General features: G+C 42.7%; 1 protein-coding gene across 2 annotated transcripts; it reads left to right on the top strand.

The window, feature by feature from the left end:
- The first annotated feature begins 853 nt into the window (after positions 1–853).
- Positions 854–20903, top strand: OPRK1 (opioid receptor kappa 1). 2 transcript variants are annotated; one of them, XM_063079685.1, is made up of 4 exons: positions 854–939; positions 976–1104; positions 14560–14912; positions 20371–20903. In XM_063079685.1, the coding sequence occupies exons 1-4, from the start codon at positions 854–856 to the stop codon at positions 20901–20903; spliced, it is 1101 nt and encodes a 366-aa protein (XP_062935755.1). The 2 variants fall into 2 exon arrangements, with proteins under 2 accessions (XP_062935755.1, XP_062935754.1); XM_063079684.1 differs by having other exon boundaries at positions 854–1104.
- The last annotated feature ends 406 nt before the right edge of the window (positions 20904–21309 follow it).

The following is a 21309-nucleotide window of genomic DNA, read 5'->3' as shown; positions in this document are numbered from 1 at the left end:
ACACGTTATGAATAATCCAGATGCCTGCCTGCACTCCATCGGCACGCCCTCCCTGTTACTGAATCCACAGGGCCCAGCGGCTCAGTCTTAGGCCACGCGAAGGCTGCAGGGCTGAGGGGCGGGGGGCGTCTCCGGGCGGGCGGAGCTCTCACCCGCGGGGCCCCCCAGCCGGTCGGCGTCCCCGCGGTGTCTCGCCCAGCCCAGCCGCCGCCAGCAGTGGGAGCCGCGCACGGAGCGGCTGGGAAGCGCTCGTAGGTAGGAGCCCTCCGGCCGGAGCACTGGGCCGGTCCGAGTGCCGGCGACGGGGGCTGCAGCGGTGCGGCGACCCCGACGGCTAAGCAGGACCAGGGAGCGTGCGGTTCAGCACCGACTAGAGCGCCCCAGGACCCCGCGCCTGTCTCCGGGAACCCGAGGGTGAGCTTTCGGCTTTCCGAGGTGCAGCGCCAGCTAGGGCTCGGTGCTCGGTGCTCGGTGCTCGGGGCGGGGGGTGGGTGCGGGGTGAGGGGTGCTTTGTGCGTGGGGGCTCAGATCGCCAGTCTGGGAACATACCCACCCGGGGCTGGTGCCTGGGGATGGGTGGGGTGCATCTCGGGAGCGGGGAGTGAAGGAGCGAGCGCTCTCCGCCCCTGCCCGGCACCCGGCGGCGCGTCAGCGGGTCGAGATGGCAGCGACATCAGTCCTCCCTGTCGCGCCCCCGGGGGTGTCGGAGGGCCCTGGGTCCCCAGCGCCACGGGCCGCAGCTCGCCAGCTCGGGCGCGGGCTAAGTTTGCCTCTCCGGGTTCAGCCCGTCCTCTCGCTCCCGCAGCCCGGCAGGTGCCGCCTGTCCTCGCCCTCCAGCTGCAGCCGCCCCGCCATGGAGTCCCCGGTCCAGATCTTCCGCGGGGAGCCGGGCCCCACCTGCGCCCCGAGCGCCTGCCTGCTCCCCAACGGCAGCGCCTGGTTCCCGGGCTGGGCCGAGCCGAACGGCAGCGCCAGCGCGGAGGACGCGCCGCTGGAGCCCGCGCACATCTCCCCGGTCATCCCGGTCATCATCACCGCGGTCTACTCCGTGGTGTTCGTCGTGGGCTTGGTGGGCAACTCGCTGGTCATGTTCGTGATCATCCGGTGAGCGCGGGGCTCGGGCGCCGCGGAGGCCAGGCGGGGCAGGGGGCGAGGGTCGGTCGGGCCCCGCCACCAGGGCCGGCTGTGGGGCTGTCACCGGGTGGTGGGGGCCCTATTCCGTGCAGGGTTCCGGAGATTGTCAGAGGGTGGCCTCTTAGAGGAGGCGAAGGATCTCCTGGGAGAGTTTCTGGGTGGGATACTGGGAGGTTCCCACAGGGGGAACCTGAGGCCGGAGACGTCTTGAGGATTTAAGAGCTACCCGCTACCCCCTTGTCCCAGGGTCCCAAGCGCCTGCTGAAAACTCTGCGTGGCAGGGAAGCACCAGGGTGCGACAAGAGGGTCGACGTGTCCTGGTAGAGAAACTAATCCTCTTGCCTTGCCTTTTACCTGGTTGCCTGCGTTAGTTTGGAGCACTTTGTTTTGCCCTTTGCAAATATTTCTTAACGACAAATTTCAGGGCCACCAAATACACTGAAAATAATGCAGAAATTCTGGTGACTCATCAGACTGGTGTTATGGCTTATGAAACAGAAGCCAACATAGTACGCAGGGTGTTGACATCTATATATGGCCTTTTTAGTACTGAAATGTCATTCCATTTCTTTAGAATATCAGTCACTTTTGTAAATAAGCCATACTTTAAAGTTTGGGGTATGGAGATTTTTAAAAATTACTTTGCTGTTTCTTTGTTTCTTTTTCTTTCTTTCTTTTTTTTTATCAACTGTGAGAAATTGAAGGTTTTATTTTATTGTTCTTTTGTGAAATTTTCTTTAAGTCAACTTCCAATAATAAGTATCCAAATATCCACATTATGCTAGTTTTTTTTTGGTAAGTAAAGTGATTCTTCTTTTAAGAAAGAATGAAAGAATGAAAAGGAAAAAAGAAACCCTAACTTTGTTCTGCAGGCCCTTTGAGATATACATGTTTCACTTTCTGGGAGACCTCATGCTTTGGAAACACACCTTTGACAGTGAATAAGAAGCTTACATTCCTCTGAGAAGTTCCTACGAAAGAAAGGAAGGATGCAGGTCACCCTGATTAGGGATGTTGAAAGGATGAAGAATTGAAGAACTTTGTTTTTTAAATCCTGACTTTAGTTTTGAAATAGGCCCTTTATTTCCTATGAACTTTAAGAGCAACAATTATAGCAGCATGAATCTTTCTCTTGGGAAATTATCATAATAAAAGTATCTCTTTACCTTTTTTTTGGCAGTGGGGACAGGGAGGTTGGAGATGTCAGGTCTTTTATCCCCAGCTATGCTCTGAAATTGAAAATGATCATTTAAGCCTCCAAATACATATTATAAAGCTCATTTTACCTGTAATTAGTGTTTGTAGCTTGGTACCCTTGGGTGCCAAAATTGCCTATTGTGTTTCACAGGAATTCTATCAGTGATGAGTAGAGGCTCTAGAAGGGAATATTTCAAAGTAGATTGTTTGTCCAAATCATTAGTAATCTCAGGGCTAATCTCCATTAGAAAGAAGATTAGACAAAAGAAAAGAAAAGACCCTGTGTTCTACATGATAATCAAAATTTTTAGCAGACTTTTGCTACAGAGGCCATTTTTTGGTAATAAAACATAGCTATGCAAAAACAGAACTCTAAGCAAAAAAAATCTCTCTTCCATTTCATATCATATTTAGATGCTTAAGTAATACAGATACATCTTATTGTTATTTGAATGAGCACCTGAAGTCTTGAGTTTGAAAAGAGCTTTGTCATTGTTCTACAACTTTTTATATGGCCCTGCTGACTAGGATTTAAAAAAATGAAGAATCTTAAAATAGCATTTAGATGCTATGTGTAAAGATGGACATGGCAGGAGGAAAAAGCCTTGTAGATTAACTAGGACTTTTCATGGACAGATTTTCCAAAGATGTCTGGCACTATTTGTTAGATGGAGATAAATTAAACTAAAAATATAAAAGAAGTTAGTCCACGTAACATCATCAATCCTCCCACCCTCTTCTCAACTATATAGCGGTTAAATTGGAAAATAAATGACAAATGGAGAGTTATACTGCTGTCCTGGAATGCCAGCCTGCTGAAACAATAGTTTGCTTACATCTGCAGCTAAGCGGGTAAAGGAGTATTCAGGATTTTTTCATACTGGTGGATGGCCAAAGAAATGAACAATAAAAACTTTGAAGAAAAGTTGATGGACTTGGGTTTATTTAGCTCAGGAGAAGAATGGGCTGAAGATTCAAGGAAGAGGTCAAGAAGAGGGCTGTGGTCTGCTCATCAGAACTGGACAACTTTGCTTGAAATGATGGAAGGTCACTTTTGAGAATATTATTTGAAAATATTATACATGCAAAAGAGTCCTAGAGTAGATCCATCTCATGGCAAATCATTCTAGAGATGGACTGTAGATCCTCAGACGGTGGGCAGGCACAGACCTACCCAGCTCAGACCTGGGGAGAAAGTTTAAGCTGTGGAAAAAGCTCTGACTATTTTTAGGCCTGCATTACAAATAGCTTTTCCCACCTTGGGCACCTGGAATGCTGCCCCATATCTAATGAAGATATCTAAAATTTCAAGGATTCTCGTCATTTAAGGTGTACCAGTTGCCATAATCTCCTAATATTAGGACACATTAATATTGCACTATGAAGATCTTAAAATTCAAGTGCTCCAGCTTCCCCTCTCTCCAGGCTTTGGGATTTGTGGCCCTTGGGTGTGCTCATGGCTGTGACACTCAGGATCCTAATCCCATGGTCTCTTGACTTCCTCCTGTGCGGATCACCCGCAATAAGCACCATGACACCCACACCCCAGACCTTAGCTTTCATATCTTAAACATCCATTCTCCCTCTCTTACTGCCATTTCCCACACATGGCTCTTCTCACTTACAAAGATGATTAAAATTTAATGGACACTTAATATGTGCTAAGCAGGTAAAGCTACCTACTTCATGTGAATTATTTTATTTAATCTTCACAACCATAGGTATATTATTAGCACACCCATATAACAGATGAGGAAACTAAGGTAAAGAAAGAATAAATAAACTGACCTAAGTCCCATCTTGCAACCATGGGGCCAAAATAAGTCCAGCAGCCTGACCCCAGAGCCTCACTTCACCCTACTACTGATGTCCCCTATAGCACTTCTGCAAACATTTGGATACTTTCTTCCCCAGAGATTCTTTATTTTTTCCCAGACTATCTCTTCTTCTGTTCCCCAGTCTAGACTCCAGGAGCTGCCACATCAGCCTCCGTCTTGACAATACACTCAACTACCTGCCTTCTTGTCCTTCTGCCACTGTCATCCACCAAAGCCTTGACCCTCGATCAAGCCAGTAGTCTGCTTTCCTTGTTCCTATACACAGCTGGCTGAATGCTGTTGGATACAATCAATTTTATCTTTGTCAAGGCAAAGCCACTGCCTTCAAGTGTATCTGACCCCCATTCTGCCTAGAAGTCTTTGTGTGTCTCCTCTATTTTCCAGAAAGAGACAATTCTGTCTCATATTTCCCCTAAAAGACAAAGTCAAACCCTCCACCTGACCCTATTCCCCTCCCACCCAGCAATTCACTGAGACCCTAGAGTGCAGCCCCCGGGAACACCCCTCCCCACCAATGCCCATCCGCAGTCACCCCCCTCTCTTCTGTTCCATCTCAAAGGAAACATTTCTTTCCTTCCACCTAAGGCAAGTCCCTGCTCTGTGTTTTGAATCTCATCACCACCCCAGGGTCTTTGTCGAATCCGTTATCTCCTGTAATCTCTTCCTCTCCACTTGCTCTTGTCCCTTCAGCTCATGGATATACTCACGTATCTGTCATCTTACAAATAATGAACAACCCGACATCCACCAACCCTCCATTTTTCTGAGTTCCCTTAGCTAGTGTCGTTTCATCCTCTGTCTGTCACAGGTAGTAAGCCTCTTGGAGTAGCGATTCCTTCTCTTCTTTTCCTTGTCTTCTGCTGGGTCCTCTACACCGCCCTCCCTGATGGTCCTTTATCAAAGCCATGATGCTCACGTTTCAGAAGCTCGTTCTAGGCCACCTGTCGCTTGACTTCTGTGCAGGGTTTGGCATCCCCGACTGATCTTAGGTCCCTCACTTTCTCCAACAGCACCTTCTCCTCATATCCTCTGCTTTTTCTTCAGTCACCTTCATAGATTGCTCTTCCTCTGATGTTTCCTAAATGATCGCATTCTCCATAATCTTCTTACCTCTCTTCTGTCATCACTTTGTATATTCTCTGTATAAGAACCAGCAGGGGATGTCTGTATTAAGAGCTTTCTCTCAAAGAATTGGCTTATGTGATTGTGGGCCTGGATAGGCAAGCCCGGAATCCACAGGTCGGGATGCCAGGAGGGGCAAGCTGCTGTTCCTGGGTGGAATTTGTTCTTGGAGAGTCTCAGCTCTGCTCTTAAAGACTTTCCACTGATTAGATCAGGCCTACCCAGGTTATCTAGAATGATCTCCCTTGCTAAAAGTCAATGATTATGGACTTTAGTCACATCTGCAAAAACAACTTCATGGCAGCACCTAGATGAATGAAGACTTGGGGACACATCAAACTGATTATCACACTCTTAGTGGTTTCATCCATTCTTATGGTCATAATCATCAGGTACATTCTGACAAATCCTAAATGTATTTCTCTCTCTCCCAGTTATTCATTCCTATCTGCAGACTCAGCTAGCCGCCTCCTTTCTGGATGGCTCTTTGTGATAATCTCCGAGGCACCTCAGGTTTCTAGAGTATCTGCCTATATTAATTCTCTAGGGCTGCCATAACAAAGCACCACAGACTGGGTGGCTTAAACAACATAAATTTATTGCCTCACAGTTCTGGAGGCCAGAAGTCCAAGATCAAGGTGTCAGCAGGGTTGGATTCCTCTGAGGCCTCTCTCCTTGGCTTGAAGAAGGCTGCCTTCTCCCCGTGTTTTCACGTGGTCTTCCTTCTGCACATTTCTGTATCGGAATCTCCTCTTCTTATAAGGACACCAGTAATGTCAGATTAGGGCCAACTCGTAAGATGTGGTTTAACCTTATTTACCTCTTTAAAGATGATATCTTCAAATGCAGTCACACTCTGAGGTAGCCACACTCTGGGGTTAGATGTCCGCATCTGAATTTTTTTGGGGTGTGGGACACAATTCAGCTCATCGCACTGCCCATCCGTTTTCTGTTCTCCTTAGAATATTCTCCCCAAGCTTCAACTTCCACAGTAATTATGTATATGCTCTCCTTGTATATTTCTTTGTAAATTAATTATAAGGATAAACAAGGAAAAATTTATTAAGAAAAAATAAGAAAAATAAGAAAATTATGTGGTCCTTAATCTTAAGTTTTGCTTTTTCTTTTCCTCATTAGTTTCCATTAACTAGTAAAGTTAATAAAGACCTCTAGGGTTCAATCCTTTTCTGACCTTGCCCCGGGAGTAGAAGACTTTTGCATCCCTATACTTCAGCCTCTGCAGTGTCAAAATTTTCCAAAAGGGGCAAATTTATAAGGCGCTTAGAAGAAAGGAAAACCACAGAAATACTATGGAAATGGTTACACTTCCTGAACTCAAGTTTCTTCTCCAAAGGCAGCCAACACACCCAACCTTGCTCATGAACGCGTTTTTTTGCTCATAAATGGGAGATAGGATGTTTCTTCCCCAAGCTGTTGAGTTCATCCTTAATTCTGCTTAGGCCACCTTAGGTTATGGGCATGCACTGACTCACCTGGGTCACCCCTGGCCAGTTTGGGCTCCGTGGTTGAGATTGTGTCAGTCTGACGAAAACTGTGTGGCTGTCCCAGCACTGGGGAAGTGTGGGAAGGAATGGGGTGACCCAGTCAGAGTGTCTGCCACAGTGCCTGCCTTTTCTATCCCAGGTTTCTTATTCCCTCTCCTTGTAGTACGTGTTGCAATCCCTGCAGTTGTATGTACAGGCACATTCCATATTCTCACACGTGTCAACATAGCCTGCCTTAGATAATATCACCAAACCACATGCACAGAGGCATTGGAAAACGGCAGAGGTACAATGTGGCACCTGTATAATTGACCATTTACTGCTCCCTATCAAACATCAGTCATATCTTGGGATTTGATTAAAATAATATGTTTTAATTTTTCTTGAATCCTGTCTTGGAATCTATGTTAAGCATTTACTTTAATGCAAACACAGGAAAATAACTTAAGAAATTTATTTTCAAAAGAGCTATCTTTTATTTCTCAGAGTAATTCATACATATTTGACAACCTCACAAAAGAGAGAATTGGTTTTACTGCAATTGCTTATAAGGATTAGCTAAAATGATCTCCTTTTCTATGGGATGTGTGATAGCAGATGAGTCCAGAGCCTTGTGGAACTGTTTTAGGGATCACAGATTAAACAGCTGCAGAAAGAAAGAAAGAAAGAAGGAGAGAGACAGAGAGGAGAGAGAGGAGGAGAACTGAGAACCAATTTGGGGATTAGGTACAGAGCTCCTAAATTTTAGTAGACTCCAGACAAAATTGTAGCCTTCAGAGTCATTTCTTGATTGTGCTGACTTGGCAGTTTTTCCTGGTGCCTGTCTGAGAGTTGGTTTCATGAGGAATTTATTCCTCATGGGGAGAGAGTAACCCCTTTCCATGAATCAGTCACTCAGCTGTATCTCGGGAGCAGCAGAATCTCCCAGTGAACTGTGCAGGTGGCATCTCCTTCATTCCTGATTAACTTTCGGATGCACTTGGTTGTCATTGCCTGGGAGGTTCTGTGCTCAGCTAAAAACCTAAAATTGTATAGCCACAGGACAGTTGCCTTTGTAGTGGTTTATGTTGTTTCAGTGATGCAGGTAATACAGGCTTCGGGGTGGTTTCAGGATAACATTCATTTACTCCTAGACAGAAAAATCAGCCAGTAGTTTTTCTGTTTTTCCCTTTCTTTGGAGGGGAGGCTGGTTTATGTCTTAATAAGGTAGACTTTTGTAAGAGGAACAGATATTAGAAGTGGGGATAATATTGTAAAAGGCTTGTGGTTTATTTATTTAATGCGTACCCACTCCACTGGCCAAGCAAATTGGAATTTTAATGAAAGATGAGAAAAATGCTTCATCCAGCAGAGGACAGAGCAGGGGGTAAATGTTTGGCATCTCTACTTGCCCACACTCAGTGGCTTGACCCTAGCTAGGCCAGTTTTTTGTGCATAAATAGGAAAACTAATTTTAAATATCCACATACTCTTAAGCTTCCAGGTAGTTGTGCAGTAGGAAACAACATGCTAGTCGTTGGCAATCTGCAGTTTTCTTCTGGGCGCTGGAGGGCATGATAAGCACTCACCCTGCGTGTGCATCTGGAATGTCCTAGAACATTCGTTCTGGGAGGCAGGAATAGGCATCATTTCACCACCGGAGACTACTGAAAGGAAGAGATGAGCAGTTCCTGGGCCACCGGCTATTCCAGTGAGATCTATACTTCGACATTCCCCTTCTCTTGCCACCGCCCTGCACGGACACCCGTGCGTCCGCCGCCCTGGCTGCGCGTCGCCCCCGCGTGGTGACTGCAGCGCAGCAGCCCGGACCTCTGGCAGGCTCCTCCTGGCTCTCTCCACCGCGCTCCCTCTTTGCCTGTGGGACAGCTGCTCTGGGGAGCTGCAGGCCCGCCTCCCACGTGCATATGACTCCTGTGCAATATTGCAGATCACTCGAGAAATAATGACTGGACTGCTTTCTTTTTAAAATCAATAAACGACTATCCTTTAGCAAAGAACCGTAATTTCAATAGTAAATAATCCAGAAGGGCATATAGCAAATTAATTTCATCAAGATGAGCTGAAGATATCTGGAGAATTTAATGAAACAAACTCATGTTTTCACATAAGTTCTGCTGAGAAGGCTCATTTGTACAATCATCATTCCTGGTCATTTTAAAATTTATTTTTTCAATAGACTTTTTTAAAAAACCAGTTTTAAGTTCAGAGCAAAATTAAACAGAAAGTATAGATTTCCCATATACCCCTAACCCCACACATGCACAGCCTCTCCTATTATCAACATCCCCACCAGGGTGGTCCATTTGTTATAAGCGATGACCCTACACTGACACATCACCATCACCCAAAGTCCATAGTTTACATGAAGGTTCATTCTTCCCCCCCAAGCTTTATTGGGGTATAATTGACAAATAAAAATTGTATATATTCAAGGTGTACAATGTGTTTATTTGATATGTGTATACATTGTGAAATGATTACCACGATCAAATTAATTAACACACCCGTCACCACGTCTAGTTACCACTGAGTGTGTGTATGGTGAGGACACTTAAGATCTATTCTCTTATAACATTTCAAGTAAACAAGGCGGTCTTATTAACTATAGCCTCCAGATTGCATTAATCTTATAACTGAAGGTTTATGCTCTTTGACCAACATCTCTCCATTTCCCTCACTTTTTATGATAATTTTAAACATAAAATCTAGAATGCTATACATCTGGAAAACATGCCCAGGAAAATGACTAAATCATGCTTGTTGGCAATACAGAAAAGGAATGCCAAAATTCTTGTCTCTTGCTACTCTAGTCTTGCACTGCTTGTTAAATAGGATTGCATTTTCCCTGGTGCTGCAAAACTTTCCTCCTACTGAGCCCAGTGTTTTGAGAGTCTTGAGGCTCTGAGGGCAGCTCCAGTGTTGTGAGATAGCCGCCGGCTTCCTGTGGGCCAGTGCCATTCTATCACACTCGTTTGTTTACCAAACAGCAATTGTTCAGGTGCACTCTATGGGCCTTTAGGTATTTGCTATATTAAAGGAGTCTATTTACAAAAATGGCCACTAAGGTTTCTTTTTGTTTGTTTTTGTTTTTCCTTTTTCTTTTTCATTACGTTGGAACTAAAGTTTGATGACAATGAAAGCTGGCATTCGCTGAGCAATTATCAATTACCAGGTCCTGTGCTAAGTGATTTTATGCATGTCTTGTTTAATCATCATGACAACTTTGTCAGATAATATAACGTTCTTAAAACAGTGTCTGTCACGTAAAAGTCATTAATACTTCTGGGTCAAGGTCTCCTGTGGCTTGACACTTCTGCTCCCATTCCAACCAGCCTTCTGTTTTCTGCAGCAGGATTCCTGAACCAGGGAGTTTGTTTCCTCACCGAGCCCTGAATGAGACACTAGACATCAAGCCTCTCTGTCCAAATCCTTTGCAAAGTGCAAGAGCCTGCTGAGCTCTCTCTTCTCCAAAATACGTCCTCATTTCTTCACTACACACGGATCTTTCTCTTCCGTGTGTTCTTATAGTTCACATTATAACTTGGACTCAGTTTAAAAGATCCTGGAAGGCCAGGTTCTGTACAGTGGATTTGTTTTTCAGTCATCGCCAAAGCCCAGCATACTGCTGACTGTGGGTAGGGACTTAAAGACATATTGAATAATGAGGGGTGAAGTTGGGAGGGAGCATGAACATATATGGAGACAGGAGAGAGGGTGAGTGTATGTCAACATGAGGGACAGTATCAGGGAAAGGCCTGAAATAACCAAAATCAATAAAACTGAGAGTGTGCTGGTGTTTAAAGGTATATGGTGATCAGTCAGCAAGATGCAAGGTTTATTCTGCTGTGGCCATGAAGGTGAAAATAGAGTTTCTGATTAAAGAAGCATCACTGAAATTTAAAAAACAAAAATCTAAACTCAAGCAATGTACCTCAGTGGCAGTGGATGCTAATAACCTGATAGTTATCTCTTCTACCTCCTACTGTCTGAGTGCAGCAGAGAGGCCGCTGTGTGGCAAGGTCAGCTCCTCCCACCAGCGCTTCACTTCTAGCAGAGCCAGTGTCACGGTTCTCCCAGAGATCCTCCTGCTCAGGGGCCTTTGTTCCCGACATCGCAGCAGATAACTTTGATCTCCTCGCCATCACACAAGCTCCTGTGATTTCCAGTATAGAAGCTGCCCCTCACTTCTCTGTATAAAGAAGTCACCAGTTTGGCCTTGAGGGAAGGTGTCATGGGGAAGCATTTCTAACTCTGGCCATGGCCGTCCTCATGTTCACACCCCAAGTCCCCTAGTTGAGCGGTCTCTCTGCTTGCCCCTCATATGCCATCCAGCTCCCTGTGCTGTCAATTCCAGGTTTATAACACCGTCAAGCCTAGTGGGGACAGTGCACATGCTTGGCTCATTTAGTGCCACATGCTCCTGCAGTGGGGACGCTGCAAAGTGCACCCGCTCGTCACCTGCTCTCCTTCAGCCTCCCACACAGACCAGAACTCCCTGCATGGGGCCATTCCACTTGAAATGCTTGATAAATTTTGTAAAGCAGAGTGGATGAAATGGAACAGTGAATGTACTGCTAATGAAAAGACTGGCCTATGTTTTGTTGTGGTCAAGCAGAACAATGCCCCAGTGCTCAGCCAGATAGACTGTCTCTGAGGGTAAAGGTCTTGTTTTAATTTACGTGTTTACAGGATCCAGTCCAGTGCAGTATGTGAAAGCCTCTCAACAAATACTTATAGTGTATTTATTGCATTTAATTATCCTCACGGGTTCTCTTCCAGTGTTGTAGGTTTGTAAGCGTGTGTCTTGCAGAATGCTGTGCCCGCTTCCAGACCCTTCCCCTGAGGTCCTGCCTCTGTTGACACTAGACAAATCACTGAACTCACCAGAGCCTAACTTTCTTCAGCTATGCAATGATACTTCAAAAAGTTCATGAAAAGATTCATATTATCATTTAATTCTCAAACTTTTTGAAATACCGCAGTGTGAGGCAGAAGACATAAATCTCCCAGGTAAAAGAGAATGGCAGTTGTGAGCGTCAAGTAAAATGCATGGAAGTCAAAACACTGGACTCTGTAAATTATGAAGTGTTGCAGAGATGTAAGAACGCAGACACGGGCTTAACACCGTTGGGCTTGAATTTCTTCCATGCTTATTATAACTATATCACTTTGAGAATGTTTAAGACAATCCTGTGGTTCTTAGTTGCCTCATCTATAGAATAGGGCTGCTGATCCCTGACACGTGGGGTCACTGTGAGGACCAAATGAGCATGTGGACTGTGCAGCGGAGTGCCTGGCTCAGGGAGCTCTGGAAGGGAGTGGTTGTTATGATTCTTGCCCACGCTGCTCTCTCTTATTCTGAGATTGGATGACAGCATTTGACTTCTTTATAAGTTCGTCTTATGCAGTTTCATTCATCTATTAGTTATAAATATTTCAAAAAGCTAAAAGCAAGGTGTCACTAAACATTTTATGATTACTCAAAGGTGCATATTATATTTTATGGTAACTTATTTATCATTCATTCATGTTCTCCCAGGCTTCATTGCTACTCTCATCTTTTACATTCAAGCTGAATGGGGTATATATGTCCACGGATGTTACGTGGGAACTGCATTCCCCCCGCATCCTGTGGCAACTGGTGGCTTCCACCCACATGAGAAGAGAGGAGGAGTTGGGGAACATGAAATAAATTAGACATGTTTTCTGGGTCAGGTGAATTTCATTAATTATCTCGGGAACTCTAAGAGATAAACACTATATTTTCCATTTTAAAGTTGGGGAAACTGAAGCTCAGGGTGGTTAGTGACCTCTCTAAAGTCCACCTGTTAGTTAGAAGGAAAATGAGGACTTAGAACCCAGGTCTGCCTAACATCATAAAGCAAAGAACAGCAGTTGAACTTCATAAAGAAAGAGGGAATGACAGGGTCACAAAATATGACAGTAGCTGTCAAAGACATTGCCTGCTGGAATATTTGCTAATATCAGATTTTGGGGGGAGAAAGCAGAAGAATAGAAGGAAGGTTGGTAAAATGCATTTTTTTCAAACATAAAACCTTATTTTTAGGAAGGCAGTATCTGAATAGATAGCATTTTGGTCTTTCTTATTAGAAACATTTGGCTCTTTCTCCAGAAGTATACTCGCTTAGTTATCTGTGCTTTGATAAAGCCTATGCTATGAGCACTTAGCCATCCACATTTAATTCACTTTCCAAAACTTATGGGTCATTTAATAATGTTTAAGTAAAAAGTGTAAAGGCAAAACATATTTGTAAATAAACTCTTCACTGTCCAGATTAAATCTCTTTTTAGTTAACAGGACATCAAAATGGGAACCAACAGATATTGATTCTAGTACCAGTGTTTACAGTGCATCCTATCCAGCCAAGAATACATCCCCTGCCTAGCGAGAAGAGAAGGCAGGAGGGGATCGGATGGGGAGGAAGGGCAGTGGCCGCCAAGGGTGAAGTGTCCTGTGTCAGGTGCTTTGAGTCAGGCCATCTACTGCCCTTATCTCATGCACTGTGAGTAAGGTTTTATGATCCTTATTTAGTGAGAACTGAAACTCAGATAAGTCATATAGTGAATTCAAACTCAGGACTATCTATCTGACTTCATATGAGATTGCACTCTTCCGAGAGGAGCCAGGGCTGTGCTATCATGAATGATAAAAGATGTTTCTCATGTGGAAATTTACATCTTGAGTGGGGCACAGATGAATTCATTGTAATAAGGTTTACAAATCTGAGGTGTGTAGAAAGTAATTCACGTATGAATTCTCCCAACATGCTTTAGCACTTTTGGCTTCTAATGGTATAGTTTAGAGAGTTTACTGCTCTATATATAGATCTCTGAGGAAGCACCTTCTAAGCTAAATAACCCACTTAATTGAGTTTTAGTTGAAAATAGAATTGTGCCAGATTTCATGTTATAATATAAAGAATAATTAAGGCAAAAAGGCAATCTTTCTGATCTACTTTAAAAATTACTGTCCCCTCCATCGGAAGATGAGACAAATTATGTGCTTTAAAAATCTCTCAAAATTGGAGCAAAGAAAGAATTATTTCTCATCCATTGTACCAGAATACTTTTTAGTGCTGTGATGTCTATGAGAGAAGAACTCAGCCAGCTTTATTTATATAACACATTTAAAATGATGAAATAGTGGCACACTGGCAAACAGAAATCAACAAACCCAATTGTGTTTTAGCCATTGCAATTCGCTGTATTTAAAAATTGAAAACCGTTCTGCATTTTCAAAAGACATTATAATTAGAATGATTGATTTATCAAAATAACCCCAAGGAGAAAATGTTTTATCTTTGTTTTACACAAATGTGAAAGGAAAAAAAAAAAAAAAAAACACAAAGTATTTAAAAAATGCTTAAAGCCAACTAACTCTGGGTAAGATTATAATGAATTGTCAGCCACAAAATAAAGACCTGTATTATATGCAAGTCTGTTGAAAACATCTATATGGATATTTATTTATTTATCTGTCTGTTATCTTTATCTTTTTTATTTAAATATTTTTTGAACAAAGCACTAGAATAAAAGCTCAATAAAGGCAAAGATTGTTGCCTATTTTTTCAACTACTCCTAATGAACAGTTTTTTTTTTTACATATTAGACATTCAAAGAATATGTAAAGAATAAGTGAATGAAGAAGAAAAATTCAGTAATCCAAAGGTTATCGTGAACCCATTCAACCTCATAGGTTTGACTCGAAATGGAGGGAAATGCTATTGTTTCTTGTCTTTTAGATACACAAAGATGAAGACAGCAACCAACATTTATATATTTAATCTGGCTTTGGCGGATGCTTTAGTTACCACAACCATGCCTTTCCAGAGCACGGTCTATCTGATGAATTCCTGGCCTTTTGGGGATGTGCTGTGCAAGATAGTCATTTCCATTGACTACTACAACATGTTCACCAGCATATTCACCCTGACCATGATGAGCGTGGACCGCTACATTGCCGTGTGCCACCCCGTGAAGGCTTTGGACTTCCGCACGCCCTTGAAGGCAAAGATCATCAATATCTGTATTTGGCTCCTGTCATCATCTGTTGGCATATCCGCCATAGTCCTTGGGGGCACCAAAGTCAGGGAAGGTAAGGGCGGTCATTTTTATCCCATTTATAAAAACATAACTTCTAATTGTACAAACTTTTAACTTGGGAGGGAGTAGGAAACACATCTAGTGGAAAAGCCAAAAGACAATGGAAAAATTATGCCTAAATCCGTGGAAGATGAGAAATAAGACAATTTTGTGTTCTTTTCCACCTCTAAACACAGAATGGGATAATGACAGTACCAGAACACAGATGCCCAGCCTGTCTTCTATTCTGGAAGTACTTAGAATCTGGAGGGGTTGGGATGAAGGAAGGACCAACAGGCACGTGGATTTTAAAAGTACATCCTGGCTGTTCCAGGACACAGCTTCTCACGCCTTTTTTTCTTTTTCTAACAAAGGACCTAAATCATTAAGGCATATGCAGGCGCTTTTTTCCTTTCTTCTTAACGATTAATCTCCACATCACTATCTTGGCAGCTTCATTTGGCTGTAGGCCATTCAAAATCAGGCTCATAGATGGATGGTAGTTACAGATGAGCAAAATCATTAGGTTTTATATATACTAATTCTTGCTCCATGCAAACAGGATAATTGACTTTTCTTCTGTATTTCTCACTGTGGAATGTGTGTTGGAATTGCTTGGGTTTTAAAAAAATATTCCTGGAGGGTCTGATTGAATTGGGGTGCAGCTTGAGTGTTAAGATTTTTAAGCTCTGCCGAGGTGGCTCTGACCTGCTGCCAAGGTGAGAACTACTGTTCCAGGAGTTTTGCTTTAGTAGGAGAAGGTAAAGCTATGGAAAATATCTTTATTCTTAATAGAAATTCCCTAGGTAGGGGACAGAATCACTTTGAACTTTACAAACGCCATTTGCTGCCCCAGCAGTTGTCTAAATGCTCCAGTTTATTTGGGAGGTCTGTGCTACCTGTGAGTACAGAATATGAATACAGTAGTGAGGACTTTCCAGGTCATAGTAACGGGGCAGGCACCAAAATCAGAACTGGTATATGTTTTGTTTGCTTGTTTGTTTTCAGACAATTTTTTAGAGCATTTTATGTTCACAGCAAAATTGAGAGCACAGAGAGTTCCCATACACCCCCTGCCCCCACACATGCACGGCCTTCCCCTCCAGAGTGGTGCATTTGCTGCCATTGATGAAGCTACAGGGACACATCATTATCACTCAGAGCCCATGCTTGACATTAGGGTTCACTCTTGGGGCTGTATATTCTATGGGTTTGGGAAAATTTATAATGACATGTGTCTGTTGTTTTTTAATGAAGCATGATCTTCTTCTAAAACTATAAAATGAATTTCCAGCAATAGCCACAGCAGGTGTTAAGCTGCTTGGTAAATTTTAAGAAATGCCCAACTTTCTCTATCAGATAAGTATTTTAAAAGATGATTAATCACATACAAGATTTTGTTTCTTCATGCCTACAACAAATAGAAATAAATTGCAAGAAACTCTTCTGAGGCTTAGGTGTTTGTGCATAACAGCTCGAATTCAAGAGGAGATGCTGCATATACACTATGAGGGAGGGAAGAATGGGCTAAATAATAAAAGAAGATGCATGATTTTTCTCAGGGCAAATAACTGAGTTTTCTATCTCCAGTTACACGTGTAGACTTAACCACTACTTTCCCTCCAATCATTGTCAGAAAATGACATCCTAGAAGAAATGGATTTTAATTAGGCTTCTGAGAGAGGATATGAAGATAGATGTGGGTTTTGTAGAAAAGAGTTGCTGTAGATAAATGTTTGCAGATGCAATGGAAAAAACGATCTACCAATGCCACTGAAAATTAATTTGTGCAGCAAAAAAAAAAAAAAAAAAAAAAGAAAAAGAAAAAGAAAATTAAAGTAGTCTTATAGGAGGTCTCTGTTCTTCCCTTTTGAAAAAAAATTTTTTTCTAGAGTAGATTTTGTTTATATAATGAAAGATTTTCTTCATTGCCTAGTGCATTCATTTTGCAGTGTTGGACCACACTGCATGTTAAGACTCTGGGATGACCAGGAGCAGTATTTTAGGTAATCTGTATGCACTGAATTGGAGCTGAATGACACTTGTGGTTCATAGCCTCATATTTGTGGAGAATGCTCACTGAAAGCAACCAGGCATCAACTGCATTAGAACACACTCACCTGGACAAACACTGTCTCAGCCAATGCTTCTAGTTTACAGTAGTTCTTTTTGGTTAAGAGCACAGATTCTGGAAGCAAACTGCCTGGGATTGGATCCTGATCTCACCATTTATGGGCAGTGTCACCTTGGAGACATTACTCAGACCTTTGCACCTCAATTTCCTCATCTGCAAAGTAGGGGTAATAGTGGTGCCTCCCTCCTTGTGTGTTTTCCGGATCTGAGTCAATGCATGGAAAACTGATAAAGCAGTGCCCGGTGTCTAGCAAGCACCTGATAGATGATTTTAACAGAGTCTGCCTTGTTGCTTATGTTATCAACATCTACCCAGTCGTCATTCAATATTGAGAGCTCTTGTATACAGCAAAGTTTTCATTTTAGGGAATTAAAATGTTGCATCTAATATTTTACATATTAATCTATGTACTGTTTATTTTGGGAATCCATAGTCTGCATATTACTATTATTATAGTTTCTAAGAATTATTATAATAGTTGCAAGTAGAGACAAAGTTATTCTTAACAAAAAGAATATACACAAGAAAAACTTAGTTTAGCTATTAGATCTAACGACAGCCATGAGATGTTGGAACAGGTGCCAGGGGAAGCCATGATCCTCTGATATTAATATAAAAGGAGAAGAAAGAGCATTTTCCTAACTGAGGCAATTGTATGAATAACTCCGTCTGAAAACATCCTCTTTTTCCTCAAACAGAACATTTAGTAAAATAGCATGCCTGTCCTGGAATTTCTTCATGATTGTCTCAGCATTCTCCTTCCTCTGTAATGGTATAGATTAAGCTTCATTGACATTTTTGGAGAATATTACCAACTCTATAGTCAGATGTTTGTTTTCCAAAGTCTGTTGTTGATTATCTCACCTATTCTTCAAATATTTATTGAGCTACTACTACATGCAAGACACTTTGTGATCAGCAAGAGGAAGCTGATCCTCAGAGTTAAAAGACATATCCAAATTAAACGTCAGCCTTTGTGTTGCCTTTGCTTAGCTTAGCAGGTGATTTTCGTAATAACTCCTGTAATACGTACTTAGTACATATTTTCAGGATTTGGTATCCATGTAGTTTTGTAGTTGGTATCCATGTAGTTCATTCATTTACCAATTTATTCTCTTTATATACCATATGTTCCAGGCACCAACCTGGCTGCCAAGGATTAAGTGTTAAATGAGGTAGGCTGTTCCCTACCCTCAAGTAGTTCACATTCTGGATGGAGAGAAAAAGGTTAGGAAAGGTAGCAGTATTGCACACTGGAAGAGCGTCTGTCTAGGAAATAAACAGAACGAGTATAATATGCGGAGAGAATATAAGTTTCAGGGGGGAGGACTATTTAAAGAGAGAGCTCTATCTAAATGTCTCTGAAGTGACATTTAAGATGAGACCAACCACAAGGGACACGCTGAAACACAAAAGTTAAGTAGAAAACAAGCAAAACAAAACAAAATCCCGCTCTTTGCCTCCATGGAAGCTGTATTCTACCAGATGCAACAGACAAATCAAAATGTGGACTAGGATATTTATATTAAACTCAGATTTCTGTAATGTACCATCCATTGAAAGTTGCTTAAGAAATACTGTTTTCTTTGGTAATAGCGGTAATTTAAAAAAATCAAACCACAAAAGCAAAATTTAAAATGGATCCTTGTTTCTAATGGTCTTCACAGTCATTGTACTTGGGACTGTAACTTTTAGAGAATCAAAATTACAAGTTACTACGGGAGTTCTAATTTACTACTTAAAGGTTTGAACTGGTATTTAATTGATAAAAAGAAGGCCTCTACAATAGCCATAGTTATTAATTGTTCAAAATGATTATATCCTTTGTATTTGAGAGTGTATCTAGTTGGGGCCGAGCCCGTGGCGCACTAAGGAGAGTGCGGCGCTGGGAGCGCAGCGACGCTCCTGCCGCGGGTTCGGATCCTGTATAGGAATGGCCGGTGCACTCACTGGCTGAGTGCCGGTCACGAAAAAGACAAAAAAAAAAAAAAAAAAAAAGTGTAAAAATATTCTGTTTTTGAAGCAGATTTTTCCAATACCAGAAGATATTTTCATTACAAAAATTACACTCATAGTGTTGCTCCTGACTCATTTCTTTGTGAGGAAGGATCAGGGCAAAGAGTGTCCTACTTGCTCAGTGCTCACTGACTGCTCAAGGCAGGGGTTTCGAGATAGGGGAGCAGGTAATGCCTAGAGCAAGGGGGCCAGGGCCAGCAGCCCCCATGAAAGTAGCTTAAAAACTACCAGGTCCCTGCTATTCTAGTATTAAGGTCACTCCAGAAGAATACTATTCAGAAAAGAGAAGCATTGCAAATAAAGCGGTTTTCTAAGTAATGGCATAAAAATATTTGTTTTGTCTTAGTTACACAGTAATGTTAGTAAAAATGAAAAAAATGTGCCTGATTTACTCAGAATTGCCTTGATGATGATGATGACGATGATGACAAAGATTCTCTTTCCTTTTATTCTCCTCCCTCCCTGCCCTTCCGCTCCCCCGAAGTTTTACTCATGTTTCAGCAATGCCCTTAATCCCAGTGAGCACCACTTGTTCCATTAAAGCACAACACCTGGGTTATATTTAGACAAATTTCACATCAATTTTTATTGACACATAATAATTTCTTATAAACCAGTTAATATTTTTCAGACAAGTAGGCTTTGTTAAACTCAATGGCTAGACTTGAAATATTTAGTTATTTATTGCAAATCGGGCCGGCCCGTGGCTCGCTCGGGAGATTGTGGTGCTGAGAGCGCCGAGGCCACGGGTTCGGATCCTATATAGGGATGGCTGGTTCGCTCACTGGCTGAGCGTGGTGCTGACAACACCAAGCCAAGGGTTAAGATCCCCTTACCGGTCATCTTTTTAAAAACAAACAAACAAACAAACAAACAAACAAACAAACAAAAAACCCAAATAGACATTAGCTTTTATTCCCAGAGCCTTAGGTCTGGGAGAACTGTTAGTAAGTGAAAATACACGTGCCCAATGCTATACATTTACAATTTAGGTCTTATAAAAACCATCAATGTCAAACCAGCTTCTGCAACTAGATAAGTCGTACTGCTAGCTGATCTTATTTATTCCTCAGCCTCGTGCATGTTACCAATAAACGGTGACTTTCCAGCTTCCTTGTCCTATGCAAAATGATAGGATGGTTAATACAATATGACATTCATTCCTAACTTGATGATCTGCTTCAGGTGACGTCATCTCACCATAATCGAACCTTTGCAACCAAACGTATTAAAATTTACATTTGGAACACTTTGCAGCCACGGTAATAACACTAATAGGTTTGCTTTTTGTGGTTTTGTTGGTATTGTCCCCCTCCTGCAGACATGGATGTCATCGAGTGCTCCTTGCAGTTCCCGGATGACGACTACTCCTGGTGGGACCTCTTCATGAAGATCTGTGTCTTCGTCTTTGCCTTTGTGATCCCTATCCTCATCATCGTCGTCTGCTACACCCTGATGATCCTGCGCCTAAAGAGTGTCCGGCTCCTTTCTGGCTCCCGAGAGAAAGATCGCAACCTCCGCCGGATCACCAGGCTGGTCCTGGTGGTGGTGGCTGTCTTCATCATCTGTTGGACCCCCATTCACATCTTCATCCTTGTGGAGGCTCTGGGGAGCACCTCCCACAGCACAGCCGCCCTCTCCAGCTATTACTTCTGCATCGCCTTGGGTTACACCAACAGCAGCCTGAACCCCATTCTCTACGCTTTTCTTGATGAAAACTTCAAGCGGTGTTTCAGGGACTTCTGCTTTCCAATTAAGATGAGGATAGAACGACAGAGCACCAGCAGGGTCAGAAATACAGTCCAGGATCCTGCTTACGTGAGAGATGTGGATGGGATGAATAAACCGGTATGACTAGTCGTGGAAATGTCTTCTTACAGTTCTCCAGGAAGAGAAGAGTTCAATGACCTAGGTTTAACTCAGATTACTACTGCAGTCTGAGATAGAAACATAGAATTTTTGATAAGCTTTTAGAAATCTCATGGTCTGAAGTCGTAAGATGCAGGCTGCATTAGTGACCCAGGTCCCTGGGAGCATCAAGGCTGTGGGGATGAAGGACAAAAGATCTGAGCAACAAACGCGGCTCTTCTCTAGGGCAGGGAAGCAAGGCTGACTTCCATTTCCCTTGATGGACAAAGAAACAGGCCTCTTTCTTCTGGTTACCTAGATTTAGTTCAGCACCAATCTGTGCTGGCTTTCATATGCGACGTGGCTTCAAAAGTTCTGCTTAAGAAAAAGAGAAAAGGCAGCACACTGGATT

This window comes from Cynocephalus volans, chromosome 15, assembly GCF_027409185.1.
Source record: "Cynocephalus volans isolate mCynVol1 chromosome 15, mCynVol1.pri, whole genome shotgun sequence".
Taxonomy (NCBI): Eukaryota; Metazoa; Chordata; class Mammalia; order Dermoptera; family Cynocephalidae; genus Cynocephalus; species Cynocephalus volans.
This window is presented reverse-complemented; position numbering and strand designations above follow the sequence as displayed.